This window comes from Rhincodon typus, chromosome 7 (assembly GCF_021869965.1).
Source record: "Rhincodon typus isolate 14 chromosome 7, sRhiTyp1.1, whole genome shotgun sequence".
NCBI lineage: Eukaryota > Metazoa > Chordata > Chondrichthyes > Orectolobiformes > Rhincodontidae > Rhincodon > Rhincodon typus.
Window position 1 is genome coordinate 32255397 of NC_063338.1, and position 24303 is coordinate 32279699.

A 24303-nucleotide genomic window follows, 5' to 3' on the forward strand; every position below is an offset into this window, starting at 1 on the left:
TAAGCAGTTCTTTCAGCACTAAGATAATGTACAATTCAGTAACATAATTTACATCTCCACGTTGTTTAGAAACAATCTAAAAATTTCACCAGCCGAGAGCCCACACAAAATCAACATATTTTATACATAGTGCTATTTGTAATACATTGAAGGCACTAACAATTGTACAGACAACACAACGAAGCACCCTACATTTGAGCAAAAATAGGTCCATCCTCAATTTTGAAAATTCATAATGACAATTTGCTATGCTTTTAGGTCTTTAATACCTAGGAGGCAATTCAGAAGGGACCTGGATAAAATAGTAAAGCTTAAAAATAAACCATATTTCTTTTGAAATGCCTGTGGGTTTCCCACAACTGCCACCAATGGCATGATGAGAGGTTTCATGGGGTGTCTTCTTGCCAGGTATCAGAAAATGAATAAGAGATGCCACACTTTCCTTGTAGTCCAATTCCTCTTTTTTTTTTCAATTTTGACCCCAATTCCGCACCCCTACCCCTGCCAATACCATACTGTTTGGCCTTGACTTGTTGATCAATTTAATAGTAGGTCTCTAATTTTTCATTTTTAAAACAAGGATTAATTGTATAATTCAAAGTAGAAATTTTCAGGAGAGCTCCTGCATTTCAAATTCTGTATTTCATTTACTCAGGCTGACTCAGCAATGTAACACTGTAAATAGCTGACTGTTTAACTGATTCAAAAGCTTGGTATGCATAGATACATCCGAGTTGGGTTTTTACAGATTTACACAAAATAGCCTGACCTTTAGTTGAGTTTTACTGTAAAGGTGTACATCAAGACATTTCGTGACAGATTTAAAGTTTACATTTAAGCAAAGATGATGTGAAGATTTGGAAGCATGGTATCTATGAGTTTGTGTGAGAATAGATAACCTGTAGACATTTTACAACTGGATAACTTTTTCCTTTTTCCCTTGTCCAAACATAAGTGAATGAGAAGTGCTAAATAACTTGTTAATTACTCTATTTTGAGTTTTGGGTTAATAGTTTAGTTTCAGCCAGTTTGCTTAAATAATTTAAATTAAATTAAAAATATTCTACCTTTCATGTACCCTATTGGCAATCTTTAAAAGTAGAAATATCTCCATTAAAATACACTGCAAGCTTTAATTGCCTGCACAACATTTACAGAGGAACTTGGAGATGAAATTTAAATGTATTAAATTACAAATTTTAAATGAAAGTTGGGCTGGTTCTTGAATCCTGGTATAAATAGTGGCTACATGTTGAACTTAAGAAAACTATTAACATACAGGTGAGCTTTACTATTCAGTTCTTTCCTCCCTCAGACCATGTATCCTACTAAAACAACATCTTGTTGAAAGAAGATGGCTTCTTACAATGAAATCTCTGGTGATCTCTTACTCAAAAGATGCCTCAAGCTAATTTTAACACAGACTAACTGACAGACGTCAGTGGCTATTCTGCTTGATAATCCCAACTCAACATACCAATTAATACAGATTCTAGAAATTCAGATTCTGAACTGACTACACTGCGATAAAACCATTTGCACTCAGACATTTGACTTTTTCTTAATTGCCGTTTAGTGTACTGCAATTGCACCTCCGTTTGATAGTATAATCCCGATAGTTCAGCAATTCAGCTACTTTTTAAACCGTTTCAATGCATGGTTTTAAGAATTCATGTGAATGTTTTGAGCGGACAGTGTTATGTCCTTCATGTACGAACAGGCACTTAAATTCTGCTATTGAAGCTCTAAATACACTGAAATGTACTGTAGAACCTTATAATTTCTGAAATTTACACTATTAGCCATCAGTGTCTTATTGATGATCTGGAAATATTGCAGATCTATTCTTCAGAAACTTTCCTGTGCTTTCTTTTTTAAAACATTCATCACGGAAAATTATGAATCCATTTTTTTCAATGCTTTCAAGTGCTTTGCAATCTTTAAATTTGACCATCATGAGGCATCTTTTTGACTTTTTTGAACAGTGCTTGTTTGCTGAAGCAATTCTGGTTCAAGGTTCTGCTTCCCATTTCCTGGCAGTGGCATTAAATTCCTAGGCAAATCTGACTGGTTCAATCCATTCTCAGTGCCTTGTGTGGAGCTGATGCTGATCTCATCAGGTTCAGAGGTAGTTACTGGGACTTCTACCTTTTCTTGCTTCTTGGAAGTGGGTGATGGTTTAAGATTTGCAGGGCCCCCAACCGGCCAGGTGTCTGCAGCTAGTGGACAATCATTTTCCTCCTAAAGTGAACATAAAAACGAATTCAAACTATGGCTGATCATTGCTAGATCCAGATAAATGATGAGGGTTTATCTGGAAGGATTATTTCCAAAATTAATGTTACTAGTTATTATCACTTTAAAAATACTGGAGTGAGAGTAAGTTGAGCGGAGAGAGAACAGTTTTCAGAGTCCAACACTAATAAGTGTCAAGGGGGAAGTCACAGTATGCAAGTCTTGAGAACAGTAGAGGTCACCCACAGGTTAAAGTGAAGGGTAGGAGTAAAGACAGCCAGCCTGAGATCAGTGCGGGAACCCCATGTTAAAACATGACAGATGAATGAAATCAACAGGAATCAGAGCTTGTGAGCGAGCCCAAGAATAGTGCCAGAGATTCACAGTTAAAAGCTGCAGGGTAAAAGTCAGAGGAGATACAAAAGACGCAGTTTAAGATAGCTTTGGCATTATATTTTGAAGACAGGCACAATTAAACTATTACTACTAACTAAATTTCAATGTTTTCTGACTAAAATTTTTATCTTTGCAGAGTATTTATTAATAGTTAATACAACTCAGCATCGCACAAGTGTAAACTAGAAAATTATAAGATTATAGTATGGCCAGAGTGAGATTTGTAATATGAAATTGTCAATTAACCTGTAGCACTTGATGCTCAATAGTTGCATTTGTCTTCGCTAACTTTACCATCTCCATAACCTGATAAAAGGCAAACGCGATTGTGACCCATGGCGATGAGCTGATGGCCCAGGCAGGTTTTGTAACATCTTCCTGCTCCTCTTGGTATTTTGTCTTTTTTAGAGGACGTTTGGTTTCAAGGTGGGGCATCGTACTATCCGAGTGGTGTTGTACGAGATCGATGGTTGCTATGGGAACAGGACTTGATGGAACTGGAATCCGTTCTGCAAGCATCTTCTTCTCTAAATAGTCAAAAGGAGACAAAATAAAAAGGCTCCATTTGAACTTTCGTTCAGTAAATTGAGGATTGGGCAGAAATTTAAACTTTCCACTTATAAGCAACATTGTATTGAAGCAAGTACATCAACTGTGAAGCAAGATAATTAAATTAAAGACTTTAATTATTTTAATGTAAAAAAAACAATAACAGATCAAATTCAGGATGAACTTTATTAAAATCTAGAATGGTTAAAGCAGATCCAAATTATGGGATGATTTGATGTATTTGTGAGGGAGAAGGCAATAGAGAAATGCATGGGCAGAGAGGTTAGAGCTAATTCAAGTGAGAGGAATATGAAGAAAAAACATAAATAAACATTCAAGTTGGTTAACCATAAATACTGGCACATATCAATTGGACCAAAGAGCCTGTGTTGTGCTGTAGATTCTGTGTAATTTTCAGTAGTTGAACTCTGCTCAAAAATCTTTACTCCTTGTCATACATTCAGGTTAACCACTCTGGTGAAGTGGATGACGTTTAAAGCTAAGTACAAAGGTATTGGCTGACGTGCAGAAGAACACTCTCTTAGTAGTTTGCAGCCGAGCACATATTCAGCAGTTAGATTAACCACAGTTACACTTCTGAAAATATCATTGGCCAACTCGTTACCTTAATGAAAACAGAAAATGCTAGAAATAGAAAAAACAACACCCATGAAGAGAGAAATAGTTAATGTTTCAGGTTGATGAATGAACTCTGCTTCTCTCTTCCAAAGATGTTGCCCAATCTGCTGCTGAGCATTTCTGTTCTTAGTTCAACTTTACAGTATTTTGCTTTTACCCCAATTAGTTCACTGTAATGCTTCCCTTCCAATCTTAGACTTTTAAGTAATGTAAATGTACTTCCGAACATGAAATAGACCTTAATAGTATTGGACAGCAGTTTTCAGATTATTTAGTATTCTGTATGGCATTAAGTCTTAAAACTCTAGTTCAGCAACAGAATACAACTTGACATTTTTGGAAGTGGGCTGCAGTGGTGACAGAATATGGGTCGTTCCCAACTCTGTAGGAATTACACTCATTTGGACAAGACATTAAAATTCTGTTAAGGAGCTGTAATTGATCTCATTCTATTCTTTTTCAGGACACGTGTCAGAATTTCCTGAAAAATTTCTTCCATTACACACCGCAAAACCTCAATGAAATTCTTTAGAGTGCTAGTATGAGTTCCTTAAAGGCCATTTTCTGGACTCAAACCCTTGTTAAAGTGATAAATACCAGAGAAGTTGCTTAGTTTATTCTAAAAAAAATTAATACATTTGGACATCTGCCTTACAAGGATGGCTTGGCTGAGGTAGATACCATTGATGTACCTGTATAGGTACTGGCACACATTGAAGGGACTATTGGCTTGGCATGAGATTGGGTTTCACTCTACTGCACGCATGCTAGATGTTTGGGGCTTAGGAATTTGCAGGTCATTACTTTTACCTGAATTCCTCTAGAAAGTAGTGGATTGAGAAGGAAGTAAACTATTTCCTGTAGCAACTGTTAGCTATCACCTGGAGCTGTTGCCAGCGGTCAAGAGAGAGGCCACTTGTTTCACAGTTTAACTGAGGAAGGGAATTAAAGACTGTATGTGTTTTGAACATATTATCTAATAGTATTTCAATTTAATGCTAATCAGGATTGTCATGTGATAAATACCTTCATCTTCATCAGGCACTGCTAGCCATTGGATCAAGGCAAAAAGTAGGAGAATCACGAGAGAGGCCATACCAATTCCACGGAATGTTTGTGGAGCACCTGAAATCCGTATCAAATGATATTGCTGTAGTCACATACAATTCATTTATGCATCTCTTCCATTTATATCAGCAACTTATCAGATTATGTATGGCTGTCACAGCTAAAGACAATATCATTCTCCCGTGACATTTGTGTACGTGCATGTTCCTGTGGGGGTTGTCTCGTGACCTGGAATACTCTGTCGGAAAGGGTAGTGGGAGCAGAGTTAACGTAACTCAAAAAAAGGAATTGGATGTATACTCGATAACAAAAATGAACACAGGGCTATAGGAAAAAAGCACAAAAGTGGATCTAAATGATAGGAACGTAAAAGTAGGAACAGGTCAATTAGCTCCCCCCACCCCCAAGACTGTTCTGCATTTCAATGGAATCATGGCAAATAGCAAATAGAACCTTCTGTTTAATAACTTTGGTATGGGTAAGTGGCTTTCTGTACCATTGTCTAAGTTGTTAATAAGTACTGAGTGGTTGAAGCCCCAGTTCGATTCTTTGCGGAATGACATTGGTCACATCCTGTCAGTGAGGGTATCTATCTGTTACCACCCCCCCACCCCGAACACACTGTGTCTCCTGCCAGCCAGGCAAATTCCCAACAAGGTTAAGAATTCACGTTTGATTCCATGGGCAGCAATTTTAGGTAGGCATACCTTTATAAAGGACTTTATCACATGTCTTCTCAAAGATCAAGTGAATTCATATCTCCCTGTGCAATACTTTAGTCATGTTCAAAAAATGTAATCAGGTTCAAAATAAATGACATGCCCTTTGAAAATCTACCAGTGAGCCACCACAATGTGATGGGTCAAATAGTTCTCTGAAACCAATCTCTCCAGCCCAGTGGGCACTACTCATCACATCTTAAAAACTAACTGGGCTGGTACTTTCCAACTGAGCACCAATTGGGTACGTACAATGTCTGGGACTTTGCTTGTGCACCTATTCATTGATCAGTTTGTTTACCCAGTGATCCTGTTCATTTTTACTTCCCTTTTCTTAAAATAGATTCTGGTCAGGCAGTGTGGGATATTCACAGTTTAGCAGCCTCATGTTGCCTGTTAATCTTTTTCTGATCAACTGAACAACTGCTAATGTGGTCCGCTAATATGGTCACGAAGAGGAAGTGAAAAGATGCATTCCGTTAACAATTGAAACGTTAATAATCTGCCGAGATTGTTCTGTTAACAATTTTATCCTACAACATCAACATGTAAATTCTCTGAAAGGCAAGCCAATTTCATTAAGAAAACAGAGGAGAATTCTTAAAGATCAGAAAAGACAATTTAGCAGCACTTGATGTTCAGTGAAGCATAAAGTAAATGAAAAAAACTTGTTTTATTCAAGGGGACTTGACAATTGTAAATACATTGAATATTATATTTACTAACTGTTCAATTTGTGAATGTAGCTTTAAAATTTCTATTAAAAATAAATGACATGCCTACCTCTAAATTATCTGAAGCACATCAAATGCTTTTATATTCAACATAGCTTGAAGCAAGATAATGAGGACAAAAAGTTGCTGCTGTTGCTACATAAATAATGAGCTACTCACTCCCAATTATCGATAATGCCAAGACCGGAAAAATGGAAAAAAATCCATCATGTCAATACTTACCAAAGGCATTTACCATTACTCCCCCTACCATGGCACCACAGCCTCGGCCCAAACCTAGATGCAGTCCTTGTAAAATTCCCTGGGTAGAAGTCCTTAATGCCGGAGGTACAGCTGCACTGAGATAGGAGATGCATGCAGCCCATACAGATGCATGGGTAACGCCTGCATATAAGAAAAATCTTTTCAAGATTTGATTTATTTACAAAATGGAATATATAGTTTTAATGCTCAGACATGCATTGCTTTACACATTTGAAAGAAAATGCGTACTTTTCTAAGGCAGCAAGAAAACCAAAACCATCAGATTTATGGTTTCAATTGAATGAACGGCATCTCTATTTTTTTCTGATGCTTGCAATTTGTTGAAGGTATTTTCTTGACAAGATACAGCAGAGAAGGAACACTGCCAGTTGTGCCTGTGCCAGCTCTTTGGAAGATCTAATTAAATAGCCTTAAGCTCCACAGCCACATAGTATTTTCCCCTCCAAGCACTATAAGTTCTCCTTTTGACATTATTACTTAAACTATGGTGTGGAGGAGCTGGTGTTGGACTGGGGTGGACAACGTCAAAAATCACGACACCAGGTTCATCAAACAGGTTTGTTTGAAATCACAAGCTTTTGGAGGGCAGCCTCTTCGTCAGGTGCAGTGAGAGGAGAGCACACAGACATAGAGTTTATAGGCAGAGAGATGAAGGGCAGAGAGATGAAAGGATCATACAGCTGGTGTGAGTGGAGTGAACAAACCTAAAATGGCTGACTGGCCGCCTCCTGTTGAATCTTTAATCATTTATACATTCCTGCATTCTAGAAATTGCAGAAACAGATATGGAGAACTCTGTTATAAAAGGAGATGCAAGTTTTGATTGATTAAGATGCAAATTCCAGAATCTGTTTCAAGTCACTGCCCCAAGATAATTGATCAGTGTCTGCCTAACTTTCCAAACTTCAAACAGGCAGAGCGACAGGAATATACAAAAGGTGTCATCTCCGTTCAGACACAGAATTGTAGGTGTGAGGCCTTGTTCAGAATCTATCTCAGAGTTTTGATCTGGAATCAGGCTGGTTTTATTCTGAAAACAGGAATTTATAAAATGCCACAAAGATGGACTGTGACTACAAATTGTGTGTTCCTTGAACAAAATAGAATGTACCTGCAAATAAACAAACATGTTGGATGAAATGGTTCACCCCATAAGTTTATATATGTGTGTGTGTGTGTGTGTGTGTGTGTGTACGCGCATGCGTGAGAGAGAGCAAGAGAGACTGTGCGTGTGTGTGTGCGCGCTTGAGAGTGAGACTGTGTGAGAGAGGGAGTGCGTGAGAGTGTGAGATTATGTGAAAGAGAGTTCATAAGAGACAGTTAATAAGTAATCCAAAACTGTACAGACTAATTAAGGTAGAGAGATCATAAGAATTTATCAAGGTGATGCTGTCAAAACAGAGCAGTAAGGAAGATTTCACGGATACAGAAGTGTGGTGGGGTCACATGTAGTGTGACATGAACCCAAGATCAAGGTTGAGGCCGTCTTCATGGGTGTGGAACTTGGCTCTCAGTTTCGCTCAGCAATTCTGTGTTGTTGTATATCTCGAAGTCCGCCTTGGTGGACGCTTACCCGAAGATCGGAGGGTGAATGCCCTTGACCGCTGAAGGGAGGGAACACTCCTGTCTGGCGATTGTTGCACAGTGTCCATTCATGTGTTGTTGTAGCGTCGGCATAGTCTCGCCAACATACCATGCCACGGGGCATCCTTGGCTGCAGTGTATGAAATAGACAACATTGGCCGCATCACATGAGTACCTGCTGTGTATGTGGCAGGTGGTGTTCCCACATGTGATGGTAGCATCCATGTCGATGATCCAACATGCCTTGCAGAGGTTGCCATGGCAGGGTTGTGTGGTGTTGTGGTCGATGTTGTCCTGGAGGCTGGGAGCTGCTGGTGTAGAGTGCCAAAACATCCACTGTAACGAGGAATGTTCCTGGTTCGACTGATCTGTGGGTGCTGAGTTTCTTTGTGAAATCCGTGGTGTTGCGACAGAAGCTGTATCTTCGGAAGGCAGCACAGGTTCCCCACGCAAGAACTTCCGAAGATACACAAAGCCAACACACTTGGATGTCCCATCGTATCAGGCAACGGGACCCTGTGTGAGAAGCTCTCTGGCTATGTCAAGGGCATCTTGAAACCCATCGTACAAGGAACACACAGCTTCTGTTGCAACACAACATCCCCCACAACAGCATCGCTGCAACAGCCTCAGTACTCAATACCAACAACTGCCAATTTCCAGACGCCATCCTACATCTGCTGCATCCTCGACCACGACGTCTTTACCTTCGACAACCAGTTCTTCATCCAGAAGAACCATGGGAATGATATTTGCACCCGAATACGCCAACATTTTCATACACAAGCTTGAGCAAGACTTCTTTGCTGCGCAGGACCTCCAGCCAACACTATACACCAAATAGGGAGACGATATTTTCTCCCTTTGGACTCATGGTGAGGAATCACTGAAACACCTACATAGTGATATCAACAAGTTTTATCCCACAGTCAGACTTACCATGGACTACTCTTCAGAATCAGTCTCATTCTTGGACACATGCATCTCCATCAAGGACAGACATATCATTTCCTCACTCTACCACAAACCCACGGACAACCTCACGATGCTGCACTTCTCTAGCTTCCACCCTATATATATTAAAAAGAGCAGCCCCTACAGCTAAGCCCTGCGCTCAGATAAGGAGGAATTTGACAGATGCCCTCATAGGAACAGGATATAATGCTCAACTCATCAATCGCCAGTTCTGATGTGCCACAGCGAAAAACCACAACGACCTCCTCAAACAGACACAGGATACGACCGATAGAGTACCCTTCGTTGTCCAGTACTTCGCTGGAGCATAGAAATTATGCCATTTTCTTTGCAGCCTTCAACATGTCATCAATGACGTTGAGCATCTCGCCAAGATCTTCCCCACGCCTCCATTTCTCGCCTTCAAACAACCGCCAAACCTTAAACAGACAATTGTTCACAGCAAATTACCCAGCCTCCAGGACAACACAACCCTGCCATGGCAAACTGTGCACGACATGTCAGATCATCGACATGGACACTACCATCACACGTGGGAACACAACCCACCACATACACGGCAGGTACTTGTGTGATTCGGCCAGTGTTGTCTATGTCATATGCGGTAGGCAAGGATGCCCTGAGGCATGGTATATTGGCGACACCATGTACACGCTATGACAACAGATGAATGGACACCGCACAACACTCACCAGACAGGAGTGTTCCCTCTCAGTGCGGGAGCACTTCAGCGGTCAAGGGCATTCAGCTTCCAATCTGCAGGTATGCGTGCTCCAAGGCAGACTTTCAGATACACAACAACGCAGAATTGCCGAGCAGAGACTGATAGCCAAGTTCTATACCCATGAGGCCGGCCTCAACCGGGATCTTGGATTCATGTTGCGCTACTGGTTGACCCCACCACACTTCTGTATCCGTAAAATCTTCCTTACTGTCCTGTTTTGACAGCTTCACCTGGATAAATTGTTATGATCTCTCTACCTTAATTAGTTTGTACAGTTTTAGATTACTTATCGCTCTCTCTCACACACACACACACACACTCTCTCTCTCTCTCTCTCTCACACACACACACAATATACTCTCTCTCACACACAAACTCTCTCTTTCTCTCTCTCTCACACACACACAAACACACACATGCTCTCTCTCTCACACACACACACACTCTCTCTCTCTCAAACTCACACACTCTCTCACACACACACACACATGCGCTCTCTCTCTCACACACACACACGCATGCTCTCTCACACACATACACTCCCTCTCTCTCTCTCACACACACACACACACATGCCTATGGGATGAACCATTTCATCTGAGATGTTTGTTTATTTGCAGATAAGTTCTATTTTGTTCAAGGAACACACAATTTGTAGTCACAGACAGTCTGTGTGGCATTTTATAAATTCCTGCTTTCAGAATAAAACCAGTCCGATTCCAGATCAAAACTCTGAGACAGATTCTGAACAAGGCCTCACACCTACAATTCTGTGTCTGAACGGAGATGTCACCTTTTGTATATTCCTATCGCTCTGCCTTGAAGTTTGGAAAGTTAGGCAGACACTGATCAATTATCTCGGAGCAGTGACATGAAACAGATTCTGGAATTTGCATTTTAATCAATTGAAACTCGCATCTCCTTTTATAACAGAGTTCTCCATATCCTGCCTCTGCAATTTCTAGAATGCAGGAATGTATAAATGATTAAAGATTCAACAGGAGGCAGCCAGTCAGCCATTTTAGGTTTGTTCACTCCACTCACACCAGTTGTATGATCCTTTCATCTCTCTGCCCTTCATCTCTCTGCCTATGAACTCTGTGTCTGTGTGCTCTCCTCTCACTGCACCTGACAAAGAGGCTGCCCTCCAAAAGCTTGTGATTTCAAACAAACCTGGTGTTGTGTGATTTTTGACATTACTTAATCTACTTCTGCCACCCTTTCTGGCAGTGAACTCAAGATCATAGCAACATGCTCTGTAAACATGAGATAGTCAGTCAGTAGCAGGAAAGAAAGGAGGATTTCTTCCCCTGCAGAAGTGAAAATGTTGGTTCAATTTACCTACTTCTGCTCATCTAATGGTCGCAAGCGGAGGAACCATTTTACTCAACAGCTTTTGTGCTGATATTTCAGGGAAGAACATTATAATTATTTCATTTTGCCGTGTGTTAAGGTTTCAAAATGTTCTTGACATTGTTCTTACCTTGTAACACCTCCATGGGGAGGACATACCATGCATTTTCCAAATAAGATATATACAAGAAACGAGCTGTGTTACAGGCCAGGCCAATGTACAATACCCTGGAACAGAAGTAGAACAGTCAACAACAAAGCATTGGCTTCTCTGGAAATAATCCAAGTGTGTTAACCCCAATTTCTGAAATCTAAAACACTAATGAGAGAGATGAAATGTGTACTTGAGGCATTTCTTTTTGGTGCATCTGTCCTCTGAGAGCTGGAGGTGACAAAGTAAGCAACAGCTACTAGCAGATAGATTTTATCCACCAAACTGAGTCTGGTCACAGGTGGATGGATCTCTTAGCTGACCCATCCAGGTACCAATGGCATAATAGATAATCAATGCAAGAACAAATTACCTCATATAATAATAGTCTACACAAAGGGATCACATGGAGCAGTGGTGTAAACATTGCCTTTAGATTTATTTCAAGCTCCGTCTCTTCTGGTTACAAGCATCCAGTATAAATTACATTGACCAGTCCCATTTCAGTTGCTTGTCAAAAATAGGCCCAAAACACAAAACTATCTGTAAATATGGCACAAACTGGAAATGCCAATCACAGAGAATACAAGGTAGTAGATGTGGAAAAGGAACTGCTACACTAGTGCAGGAGAGATACAATACCGATGTTGGAGCATAATGGAGGAAACTTTATTCAGGATACAGCTGTACTTGATGCTGACACTGAACAGCTGAAATGGAGCATTCCACTCCCCAATATTAACATTCTTTGTTGAGTAAGAATAAGGAGCAGAATGGGACAATGGTGTAAAATGGGCAGGATCAAATCAGCTGTCCATTAAATGCAGCACCCTATACTGAATTCCACTGACTCGAATGTGTATCTGTGAAAATGGTATTATTACATAGGTTTGACGTTAAAAAATGGGCAGTTCTGTATCACTGGGAGAGTTAAGGGCTAAGAAATACATAGCCCACCCCAAACCTGTCTCCAAACTATTCATTTGTCTGTCTTTACCTGAGGCTGGTACAGGAATGGGTTCCCAATCCACTCTGTTTAAAGTATGATAATGAAGCTGCTAACCTTATTGTCATTTATATAGTTGGCAATAATTGCACTTAGCTGGGTTTTCCAACCATTGGGCTACCTCTGGCAAGAGTTAGGTGGTGGAGTCAGGAGATAAATACCTTTGCACTTACCTCCTGGATCCAAACACCTACCTGAGACATATCCAAAAGCACACACTACACCAACAGCCTTCACCCACAGGTCCTAGGCCTGGCACATAACATTTGACCTCTCTTCACCACAGGTCTCCAATATACACCACGCCCATGCACCTCCCACACAGACTTCTAATTCTTCTCCAAAGCAATTAATGCTCTGCACCACTCCTCAAAGATATGTGATCTCTGTCAGGCATGTGCAATCCTTCAAACACAAAGCCCCTGGCTTTACCACTCTCAGCACTTCCAGGATCAAGAGCCCACACACTCACTCTGTCCAACACCTGGGCCCAACTCCTGCCTTGACTGAAACCCCAGATAAAATCCTCCCTATCTAACTGTGTCCCTCTCCCTCCAATGGAATTTCCTTCCTTGGCCCTTGCTCCAAATAGTAATTCATTTGGTCTGTGGAAAACACTCCTGCTTCTCCTGGAGAAGACAATAAAGGCCTTTGACTAATTCTTGCAGGGTAGGGAGCCTGTAGGGGCACCTCTAAAGCCTCCTATCCTCTTCCGTCAGCTGGAATTCCTGACACCAGGGAAATCAGGCTGATTGTGGTTTGAATTAGACTTATTCTTAAAATGAGACCACAAAATTTCATACGTATATTTAAATGACCCAATCACCACCTGACTAGAGATTGTTCACCAAATCCTTTACGTGACTTCATCAAAACAGGAAGTGAGCAATTCAAGTGTTTAGCTTTTTAGTGACTCCTCACCCACCACCACTGCTCCCCCACCCCCCCCCACCCCCGCCCCCCCCCCCCCCCCCCAAACCAAACCCTTCCATTTTTGGCTGTTAAAGTTACATTTTTCAACAGATATTAAAGAATCTCTCCAATGAATCAAAGAAATGCATTTTGGAGCGGGCTACTGCAAGCTGAACAAAAATTTCCAGACCAACCGTTCTCTGTGTTGTAAATTCTGTGAGATTTGTTCATTCTGTCACAATGGGTCAATGTAGATAAACAACACTGGCCTAGATTTTCATGGAGTTGTGAAGACTTCACAGTTTATCCAAAATGGTGCTGGGAACCCAGATCCAAAAATCCTACTGCTATTACTGACTGCAACTGCTCCTTTCAAACTGCAACCTGTATCACTTAAAAGGTGAAGGGCCTTAGATGGGTGGGAACCCAACATCTGCAAATCACACAACATCTTGACTTCAGAACATATTGCTGGTTCAAGGCATCAACTCACCATCCCCTTCTCCGAGGCAATTAAGGATGGGCAATAAACTCTAGTTTAGCCAGCAATTCCCATATTCCAAGAACATTATTTTTTTAAAATCCCATTTTCACCATTATGGGAATAAAAAGCAGGACATGGCTGATACATAAGGGAAACCAAAATCCCAAAAGGCCATTGTTGAGTTCAAGCAGACACCATCTTTGTTGAACTGAAGATCTTACCAAACAGTAAATGAGGTTACGATTTTTTGGGGTAGACATAAATGTTTGAAAAGGGTGGAGAAGATCTGTGGAGCTGTCAAGCTAAGAAGTTATTTAAATCCTTGTCCTCTTATTTTCGAGGGGAAGAAAACAGTCTGTCTCTGTCTGTAAGTTGAAATAAATCTGTCCTTGACATTTCAACAGATATTTGGAACTGCACCTTAAGTATAATCCTAATAGTATTGTTTTTGCTTGACTCCTTTCCACAATCTAGCATTGACACAGTGGTTAGACTATTAGGTCACAGTTAGAATAATAGCTCCAAGAATTCATTAAAGGATTTGATGTTGATACATGTGGATGATATAGATAATTTTTGTTTTTGGAAAGGATTAAGTATTTGAGAAGTTTTAAATGTATTTGGCTTTTATGAATGAGAGTGGTTTTATATAGTGGAGTCATACAATCATACAGCAGGGAACAGACCCTTCGGTCCAACCTGTCCATGTCAAACATAATCTCAAACTATTCTAGTCCTACCTGCCTGCACCTGGCCCATATCCCTCCAAACCTTTTCTATTCATGTACTTAACCAAATGTCTTTTTAAACATTGTATCTGTGCCCGCATCCACCACTTCCTCAGGAAGTTCATTCCACACATGAACCACCCTATTGAGTAAACAAAAAGCCCCTCATGTCTTTTTAAATCTCTCTCCTCTCACCTTAAAAATATGCCCCCTTGTCTTGAAATCCCTGATCCTAGGGAAAAGACACTGACCATTAACCCTACCTATTCCCCTTATGATTTTATAAACTTCTATAAGGTCACCTTGCAACCTCCTACACTCCAGTGAAAAAGTCCCGGCCCAGCCAGCCTTTCTTTATAACTCAAACATTCCATACCCAGCAACATCCTGGTAAATCTCTTCTGAACCCTCTAGCTTAATAATGTCCTTCTTATAGCAGAGTGACCAGAACTGGACACAGTACTCCAGAAGATGCCTCACCAATGTCCTATACAATCTCATTATGACATCCCAACTCCTACTCTGAAGGGACTGAGCAACAAAGCCAAGTGTGCTAAATGCCTTTTTAACTACCCTGTATGTGACGCAAAGTTCAAAGAATTATGTACCTGAACCCCTAGTCCCTCGGTTCTAAAATGCTACCCCAGGCCCTACCATTAGTCGTATTAATCCTGCCCGGCTGCAATAGATATTCAGAATTTCATTTTGTTTCATCTTAGCATGGCTCCTGACATCTGCCCAGGGTGGATATTGAGTGAAATGGCATGAAAGATATCACAGCAAAGGATAGTGAATAAGGCATGGTTTGGTATGAGTTGGCATTAACTTGGCACAGGTCGTACAAAGATCCATTGGGATGAGTGGAGTGCATGGTTAAGTATGTTGGCATGGATTAAGTATGAATGAGTGTGAGAGGTGAGGGCTAAAATCAAAAAAACACAACTGGGTCCAAGTTCTAGCGAACTGAGACAGACCTTTTAACCACCCTGCCTTGGCTCTTGGCAGTCCCTGTGGATACCTCCACTCTAGATCCAGGTGCAGCGAGTCCAACTGTATCTGACATCTATCCCCTCCCTAGAACGATGATGTAACCCCTCGTGAAACCTTTCTAAGACAGGGGCAGCAAGCCAGAAAATTTCCCACCACTGCACATTACCTTGGGAGTGAAAATCCAGGACACGTTAATATTCTGTTTATGAATTTGTTTATAATTAGTATTTTGATTGAAAAATCACACTGCTTTTGGGTTTCAGTTTAGCCTCAGACAAATGAAGTCCTCGAGCATAAATTTCCTTCAGTACAAAACTACTGTCTTTAAACAGGCTGAGTCTTGTCGCCTCATTTATAAGTCTTGTTTATAACTGTGTACTGTATCAGGCAAAGGGAAACTGAATATAGCAGCTTACCTAATGTGACCGACCAGTTCAATGAACTTGTGACTGAAGAAGTAAGCAGTCAGTTCTGATACATGACTTAGGACTGAGCAGATTCCAAAAAGTGTAGTTGTCCCATTCAAGTCTTCCAGATGCCAGTAGAGGAATGTAAACACAAAGCCATAACCAAAGCCCATGAACCAGGCCACAAATAGCACAGAACCATATTGCACACTGCAAATTATTCTCAGGAGCTGTCTAAATTCAAATGTTTTCGTTCCTGTACTCTTGGACTCTTCAGCATTATTTGTGACTCCAGAATCTTCCACTGAAGGATTCCGAGCCACTCGTTGAATTTCAATAAATTCTTTACTTTTATTTTCCTCAGGTTTTAAATGACTGTAGTCAAATCTGAATTGGGTTGATACAATTAGTGCTATGGACATTAAAACTCCGAAAACAATAAAGGTTATCCTGTAATTCTTGTAATCAGGTATCTGACAGCCCTGGCCCTGAACAGAAACCTCAATGTGCGTGTGGTCAATTGAGATGCCAACTGCCAGCATGGTAATGCCCCATCCTAAGGAACCCCACATTCGCTGCAATCCATAGCGATCTCTGTGTTTGCCGAGGTACTGCAGGGTAACAGTGTCTACGATAGTGACCGCTGGTGCACTGAAAAATTCTCCGACGATAACCACCAACAATATTAGTAAGAAAATATTTTCAACTTCTGCCAAGTCATAAGTGATCAATTTGGTGGGCTGGAGAGTCGTGGCGGATGTACTGCTGGCCGTGGTGAAATATAATGTCCTGCTGGGATTTATGGTTGCTGTTGAATTCTCAGCACTTGGAACAGCTCTTTTCTGTAAAACATGACTTTCTTCTGAACTGACCGAGGGAAATGAAAGGCTAAGATTACCCATGTATCCAAAAGGTTGGCTTGTGAAAGTCTCCCTCTGTACCCGACTTTTATTCGACTCGGTTGAGACAAAGTGGTTTGTAGATGCAGTCGTGGGTAACGCTGAAAGAGTAGAGAAATTTGAAGCTGATGTGGTAGGCACTGGATTCTTTGACTCACACCTCATGGAGGCAGGTTTCACAAAACCAATTCCCAGGTTGAAGACAATCCAACACATAACCGAAAAGAGAAGGACAATTTTGCCTTTTCTAAATCGATCTGCTATGACTCCCCAGAACGGTGCACTGCAGAATTCAATAAAATACCTTATTCCCACCAGAAGTCCACCTTGGCTGGCCAACATACCAAGCTGTTTATAATATACAGGTAGCAATGGGTACAATGATCCATACCCAGAGTAAAAGAAGAAGTAAAACACTTTGGAAATAAGAAGGTCATTACTTATTTTTATACAGCGTCTCTCTAGCCAATCCTGTTTCTCTGTTTCTGTTGCTTCTGTTTCTGAATGGATAGGACTAGATGGTGGTTCATTCCTTGCTTCTGTTGACACAGTGTTGAAAGGTTCAGAAAGAATATATTTTCTTTTCTGGTCCTCTTCATCATCAGAAAGGATAGCAACTTTGTCATCACTCGCCATAGTTAACTGAAGTGGTGTTCAGATTCCTTCACTAGTCTACAAATGAGAAGGAAACATTTAGAAAATTCTTTACATGAATTTAAAACTAAAGCCTTAAATTCAACATCGTATTACTAATAGATTTCAGGAAAAACTGCCTTATTTTTAATTGCCAGTGTCAAGTTGGATGGTTAAAAAAGACAAGTAGTTCAATAAATTATACATCTACCCCATTTATTGAACGGAAGTCATTTATCTGTGTCTTTAATTTCTAAACCAAAAACATGTTTTTGAAATGTAGCCAGACAAAGCTGAGAATATGGGATCTGTCTGGAATGCATACCCGAACTTCCCACAATCCCAGGCAGTTAAGAATCTTATTTTATACATTAAATTCCTCAATTAAAGTTGACATTTCTCCTTTAATTATATCAGTACAGTATGCATAAACAAAATCACAAACTTTTCTATTGGTTTTAGAGCTCAAACACAGTGCTTGCAAACAATGTACTCTTTTGTGTTTATGTGCCACCCATTCATCTCAGGACACAGAATCTTTAACAATGTCATGTGATCAGCTGAAGGACTGATTTGTCATTGGCCTGTGCAGAAAGCTTAGGGTTGCTGTGCAGCTTTGAGAGAAGATTTCTTGTAACCATCCATCAGAAACAGAAATATTAAATATTTCATCTTGAGATGGAGAGCTAGATGAAAATCTAATTTTCAAAATAAATATGACATTATCTGCTTCTTAATAATTAATGATAGTCTAATGAAATTGCAGAATACAATCATGCAGCATGTGGTTTGAAAAAAAATTGGTTTGTCCTTATGCCATTAATTACTGAGAAAAGTTGCAATTTTAATCCTGGTTGGGAAACAGAAAAATAACAAGTGAGTTTCATGTGGGTTTAGCTTGCAAATGAAATGAGCGGCTGGGTCATACAAATCAGTGAGGTCTTAAGCCCGACCACCAGTCTGTCCTGAGTGAACTGAACTTGTCAGTGAAGCTACAACTGGCCTCATCACTTTGGATAAGGCCAGGGAATTAAGATTTGCTTTCTTGTAAAATATTCACCGATTCACATACACAGAATGTGAGGTCAGAATCAGGGTTGGACCTGTTGTTTCCCATGGTAAAACGCCTGCTGAAATACACCAATTGATTTACAGATGATGAATAACCACTGCGTTAAGCAACAAGTGTGCAATGTCCATTTAGTTTTACACTGGCACAGGGTAACGCAAGATGAAGAGGATGGAAGATGTTGGAGGAAGATGTCTACAAAATAAACAATTCTAAGTGAAGAGCGATAATCTGCTTCAATCCAGCAACAAGCAGCATTTACTGTTGGTTAGATTTGACTTTGCCTGTTTTCTCAGAATGATCTTGTGTGCTTCAAATTTGAGGTGATAATGTAATTGCCAGGAAAGAGAACATCTGAACCCAATGAGCAGCACAAATAACTGTGTAGCCCATATTCAATCAGATCGAATGATTGTAAAATTAACAGTGCAGGAGGAGAAGGAAGTATACATTAGAGTGGGTGAATATTATACTGCATCAGGCAGAGAAAAAGAAAGTGGTGGGGGGGGACCCAAAACTGACTTAAGGAAGAGAGAAAATGAAATTGAAAAGACAAAAAATTAAAATTTGAACACTTTTGAAATCTCTAACAGAAATTTAAATCTGAAGAAAGGAGAGTCCATATTACTGATTTTAAGTTCAAAGATATTTTTTAATACCTGCAGGGATGAGGGCATCACTGTTTAGGCCAGCATTTACTGCCCATCCCAAATTGCCCAGAGGGCAGTTTAAGAGTCAACCACATTGCTGTAGGTCTGGAGAGTCACATGTAGGCCAGACCAGGCAGTTTCCTTCCCTAAGGACATTAGTGGACCAAATGGGGTTTTCTGACAATCGACAATGGATCATGGTCATCATTAGACTCTTAATTACAGATTTTGTTTTGTTGAATTAATCAATGAAGTGTAATAAACAAAGTTGATAAGCTGCAGGTGCAGATAGCCACATGGAAAGATGATGTTTTGCCAATATAGGAGACTTGGCTCAAGCTAGGTTGGACAGAGAACACAATATTCTGGAGACAGAAAAGAATAGGAAGTAAAGAAAGGAGGAGGCATATTACAGTATTGAGGAAGATAAAACAAAGCTGGAGAAATAGAATGTTCTGGAGAAGTCACGGACTGAATCTGTTTGGTTACAGTTAATAAACAACAGAGGTAAATCGCTCTAAAGACCAACAAATTGTGGAACACCTACAGAGCAGTAAATTCACAAGGAAATTAAGAGATGCAACAGCTATAGAGTAGTGTTAATAGGGTACTTAATTGATCCAAATCGTTTGACATAATTGTACTGAAAGGGACAGAGAAAAAGAGTTTCTGCGAAAGGTTCAGGATAATTTTCAGGAGACAAATAAGAGTATGAGAAGTATCTGGCAGTCAATATAAAAGTCTTTAAAGATATATAATTAATAAAAATGTATCAAGGGGAGGAGTAGGTCTATTAAAGACCAAAAACAGGGATATATGAATGGAGGCAAAGGGCATACCTGAGGGATTAAATGAATACTGTCTTTACCAAGGAAGGATCTTGCCATGCTGGAAGAGGAGGTAGTGTGAGTACAGATGGCTAAAAATTGATGAAGAGAAGATATGAGAAAGGTTGGTTGTACTTGAAGTCGATAAGCTACCAGGACCTGACTGAGTGAAGTGTAAGGGAAAATCTTAGGAGACTAAGCGTTGACAGTAGAAATATACTAAACATAATCTTTCAATGCTCCATAGATAGGGGAAGCAGCAGAGGACCACAGAAATGAAAAATGTTACACCCTTTATTCAAAATAGATGTAAGGATAAACACAGAAATTCACTTTGGTGCTAGAAACATTTAGAAACAATAATCCAGAAGAAAGTTAACAGTCACTGAGATAGAAATTCACATTTAAATAATTGATTTGAGCATTTTTTTAAAGGTGACTGATAATGTTAACAATGGAAATGTAGTTGATATGGTGTACATAGGCTGCCAAAAGACATTTGAGAAAGTGCCACATAATAGACTTGGCAGTAAAAGGTTGACTGAATGACAGGAAACAGGATAGTTTCTATTCGGTCTAGAGCAATGTATACAGAGGTGTGCTCTGAATGTCACTGCCAGGCCCATTACTTTTCTAGAAATATAAACTTAGATGTATTAACTGTAAGATTTCTAAAGGACCTACACTGATGGACTAGATGGACACATTGCAGGTGACAGATTAATGCAGCAAACTGTTAAGTAATACATTTTGCTGAGAATGGGGAGGGGCAATAAAATGTGAAAGCAGAATTCTCTATGGGAAGCAATAATGGAGAAACCCAGAGTATTTGTGCACAATTTAGTAAAGGCAGAAGGACAGGTTGTGAAGGTGCTTAAAGAAGGATGTGGGATCCTGGCATTTATAAATAGAGGCATAGAGTACAAAAATAAGGAAGTTTTTAACCGGGTGTTTGTGAATCTTGGGAACTACCTTCCCTAGAGGGTTATAGATGCTGTATCCTAGGGTATATTGAAGACTGTGATTGACAGATTTCTTTGCTCTCTCTCAGGGAATCTAAGAATGCAATTAGCAGGGAGGGACACCTGGGATAGAAGGTCAGTCACAACTGCACTGAATAGCAGAGTCGGCTCGAGGGCTAAATAGTTTGCTGCAGCTCCCATTGCTTTTGTTTTTACTTTCAAGGAATGTTGAACCTTTATAAAATACTGGTTTGACCTCAACTAGACTACTGTGTTCAACTCTGGACACCACATTTAAGGTGGATGTGAAGGTTTTAGTGAAGGTGCAAAAAAAAATTTCCACAATAGCTCCAGGGATTAAATATTTTAGATACCTGGATACATTGCAAAAGCTGGGGGTGCTGCTGTTAGATGTGAAGATGGAGGGGAGTTCTGATAGAAACGTTCAATATGATGAGGACTCTAAACAGATTAAATAGGAAGAAATTGTTCTCATTGGGTCAAGAACCCCAATGGCACCGCTTTAAGGAATTGCAAAAAAAAGTGATGAAATGAGGAAGGACCTTTAACACAGTGAATACTTAGGATCTGGTGTGAAAGGTTGTGGGGAAGGAAGGTGCAATGGAACTTTCAAAAGGGACTGGGAAAGCCCCTGAAGAGAAAAGATTTGGCGTCATGTTCGGCACAACATTATGGGCCGAAGGGCCCATTCCTGTGCTGTACTCTATGTTCTATTTCCAGGTTTATGATGTAAAAATGCAGCAACAAACACGGCTACATGGCTATGGATTTCACAGTTGGACTGAACTGAGGAAAATAAAATCAGCCAGAGATCATGATTTCTGCTGCAAAGTGAAGATGTGTGGGGAAAGAATCAGCTTTGGCTTTGATGGCTGCATGTTTACCAATACACTGATGCTCACTGTCTCGTCTCATCCATCAAGGACTGCCAGCTGAATGAATTATGTACGAACTGCTGACTCCCTTACAAATGTGGTCCAATATCAATTGTCTGCATAAAAAGAGGTGAGATAACTAGGGAAAATTCTCGACCATCAGATTAAAAAATTCTCAAACTGAACCAAAGCCTCTCTTTTGAAATCATCATTCTGTACTGCCTTCCCAACGACAGTGAAATTGTAATCACCAAAACATCTTCACTGCTTCCCTCATTCAGGCTCTGCACTCAATGTCTCATTCTCAGTGATTGCAATATCCATCTCAGCTCATGTTTCCTTTCTTGAGTTCACCTCTATGTTAATGCCACAGCCATTATTCGCAGCCACCCCCTTCACCTTGACATCTCATGTGGTCTTACAATTCCTCGTGTATCAGTACAAATAAGGCCATCACTGATCACTTCCTTTTATCACTTTCCACCCACACCCTGCTTCTATGCCCCAAACCAATCTCCTTCCATATCCATTCCTAGGAAAAAAAAACTAATTCAGTTTCAAAAGCCCCTCCTTGCACCACAACATTTCTGTGGCTACGGGTTTCTTCAGCTGCTCTTTCATCCTCCCCTTTGATGTATTAGTTTCTGATAATAATTACTGTCTCACGCTGGTCATTACCCCGGTACAGCTGTCAACTCCACTCTTGAGTCCAATGGATACACACTTGATAGGGCATGGTGGACAACTGATTGAGCTATTCAAAAGTAGATCTGTTTGAAACCACTGAAAAAACTACTGGATCCTGTTCTCGCCTGGTAAACCTACTCACTATTCTGGAAACACTGTGGAGTGCAAAGATAGCCCCATCCCCTTGCTTTTTCCCTAATGCAAACCAACTTCTTAAACCTTCCTCCCATCCACTGTTGCTTTCAACAAGCAGCAAGGTGATCACAGACTTCTTTGTCATAAACATTGAGACAATCTAATCAACTGCCTCTGCCACATCCCTCCTTTCCACAAACCCGCATGACTGTAAGACCAATAGAACGTAAGACATTATAAGACATTGAGCAGAAATTAGCCATTCAGCCATTCCACCTTTTCTGCCTTTCGATCACGGCTGATATGTTCCTCAACACCATTCTCCTTTCTTTTCCCCATTATCAAGAACCTATCTATCTCTGCCTTAAATAAACTCAATGACTTGGCCTCCACAGCCCTCCGTGGCAATGAGTTCCACAGATTCAGCTCCCTCTGGCTGAAGAAGTTCCTCCTCATCTCAGTTCTAAAGTTCCCTTCACTCTGAGGCCTTCCCCTCAAGTCTGTCCTACTGGTGGAAACATCTTCTCCATGCCCACTCTATTCACGCCTCTCCTTATTGTGTAAGTTTCAATCAGATCCCACCCCCATCCTTCTAAACTCCCTCGAGAATAGACCCAGAGTCCTCAAGCAGTCCTCATGTGACAAGCCCTTCATCCCTGGGATCATTCTTGTAATCCTCTTCTGGTCCCCCTCCAACACCAGCACATCCTTCTTTAGATATGGGGTCCAAAGCTGCTCACAATATTCTAAATGCGGTCTGACCAGAGTCTTATACAGCCATAGCAGTACATTTCTGGTTTTGTATTCTAGCCTTCTTTAAATGAATGCTGACTTTGCATTTGCCTTCCTAACTGCCAACTGAACTGGCATGTTAACCTTAAGAGAATCATGAACTAGGACTCCCAAGTCCTACGAAAGTGCATAACCTCACATTTTCCCAAATTGTATTCTATCTGCCACTTCTTTGCTCACTCTTCTAGCCTGTCCAAGTCCTACTGCAGCCTCCCCACTTGCTCAACACTACTTGTCTCTCCACCTGTTTTTGTGTCGTCTGCAAACTTGGCAACAATGCCCTCAGTTCCTTTGTCCAGAGTGTCAATGCATAATGTGAATAGTTGTGGTCCCAAAACTGACCCCAGTGGAACTCCACTACTCACCAGTTAGTGAAAAACACCCCTTTATCTCCACTCTCTGCCTTCTGCCCGACAGCCAATCCTCTATCCATGCTGGTACCTTGCCCCTAAAACCATGGGCTCTTGTCTTATTTAGCAGCCTCCTGTGCAGCACTTTGTCAAAGGTCTTCTGAAAATCCAAATAGATCATGTTCCCCAGCTCTCCTTTGTCTAAATTGCTTATTACCTCCTCAAATGACTAAACATTCTTAAATGCTCCCCACTATCCTAGCCCTTGACTCCCCTCATTTTCTAGTTTTTCTCCTATCTTCACTCATGCTGTCTGATATCATGGACACACCTCCGGTTCGCTCAATTCTGTTAAACGATAACTATTAGGTATAGAACATAGAACATAGAACATAGAACATTACAGCGCAGTACAGGCCCTTCGGCCCTCGATGTTGTGCCGACCTGTGAAACCAATCTGAAGCCCATCTAACCTAAACTATTCC

The 24303-nt window shown here is 40.6% G+C and overlaps 1 protein-coding gene across 1 annotated transcript; it reads right to left on the reverse strand.

Moving 5' to 3' along the window:
- Positions 1-642: 642 nt before the first annotated feature.
- mfsd6b (major facilitator superfamily domain containing 6b) lies at positions 643-17479 on the reverse strand. Its single transcript, XM_048599021.1, has 6 exons — positions 15928-17479; positions 11371-11468; positions 6563-6724; positions 4846-4944; positions 2878-3158; positions 643-2241 (listed from the first exon to the last, which is right to left on the reverse strand). Exons 1-6 carry the CDS (start codon positions 17451-17453, stop codon positions 1954-1956), a joined length of 2454 nt encoding a protein of 817 aa, XP_048454978.1. The 5' UTR covers positions 17454-17479; the 3' UTR covers positions 643-1953.
- Between the last annotated feature and the right edge of the window lie 6824 nt (positions 17480-24303).

Bases quoted from the DNA above. Each gene is read 5' to 3' on its own strand.
- mfsd6b (XM_048599021.1), bottom strand. From the start codon at position 17,453: ATGGCGAGTGATGACAAAGTTGCTATCCTTTCTGATGATGAAGAGGAC. The intron at 11,469-15,927 runs GTAAGCTGCTAT...CTTCTGTTCCAG, and splicing joins GAACTGGTCGGTCACATTAG to GGTATTGTACATTGGCCTGG. The intron at 4,945-6,562 runs GTAAGTATTGAC...TACGGATTTCAG, and splicing joins AGTAATGGTAAATGCCTTTG to GTGCTCCACAAACATTCCGT.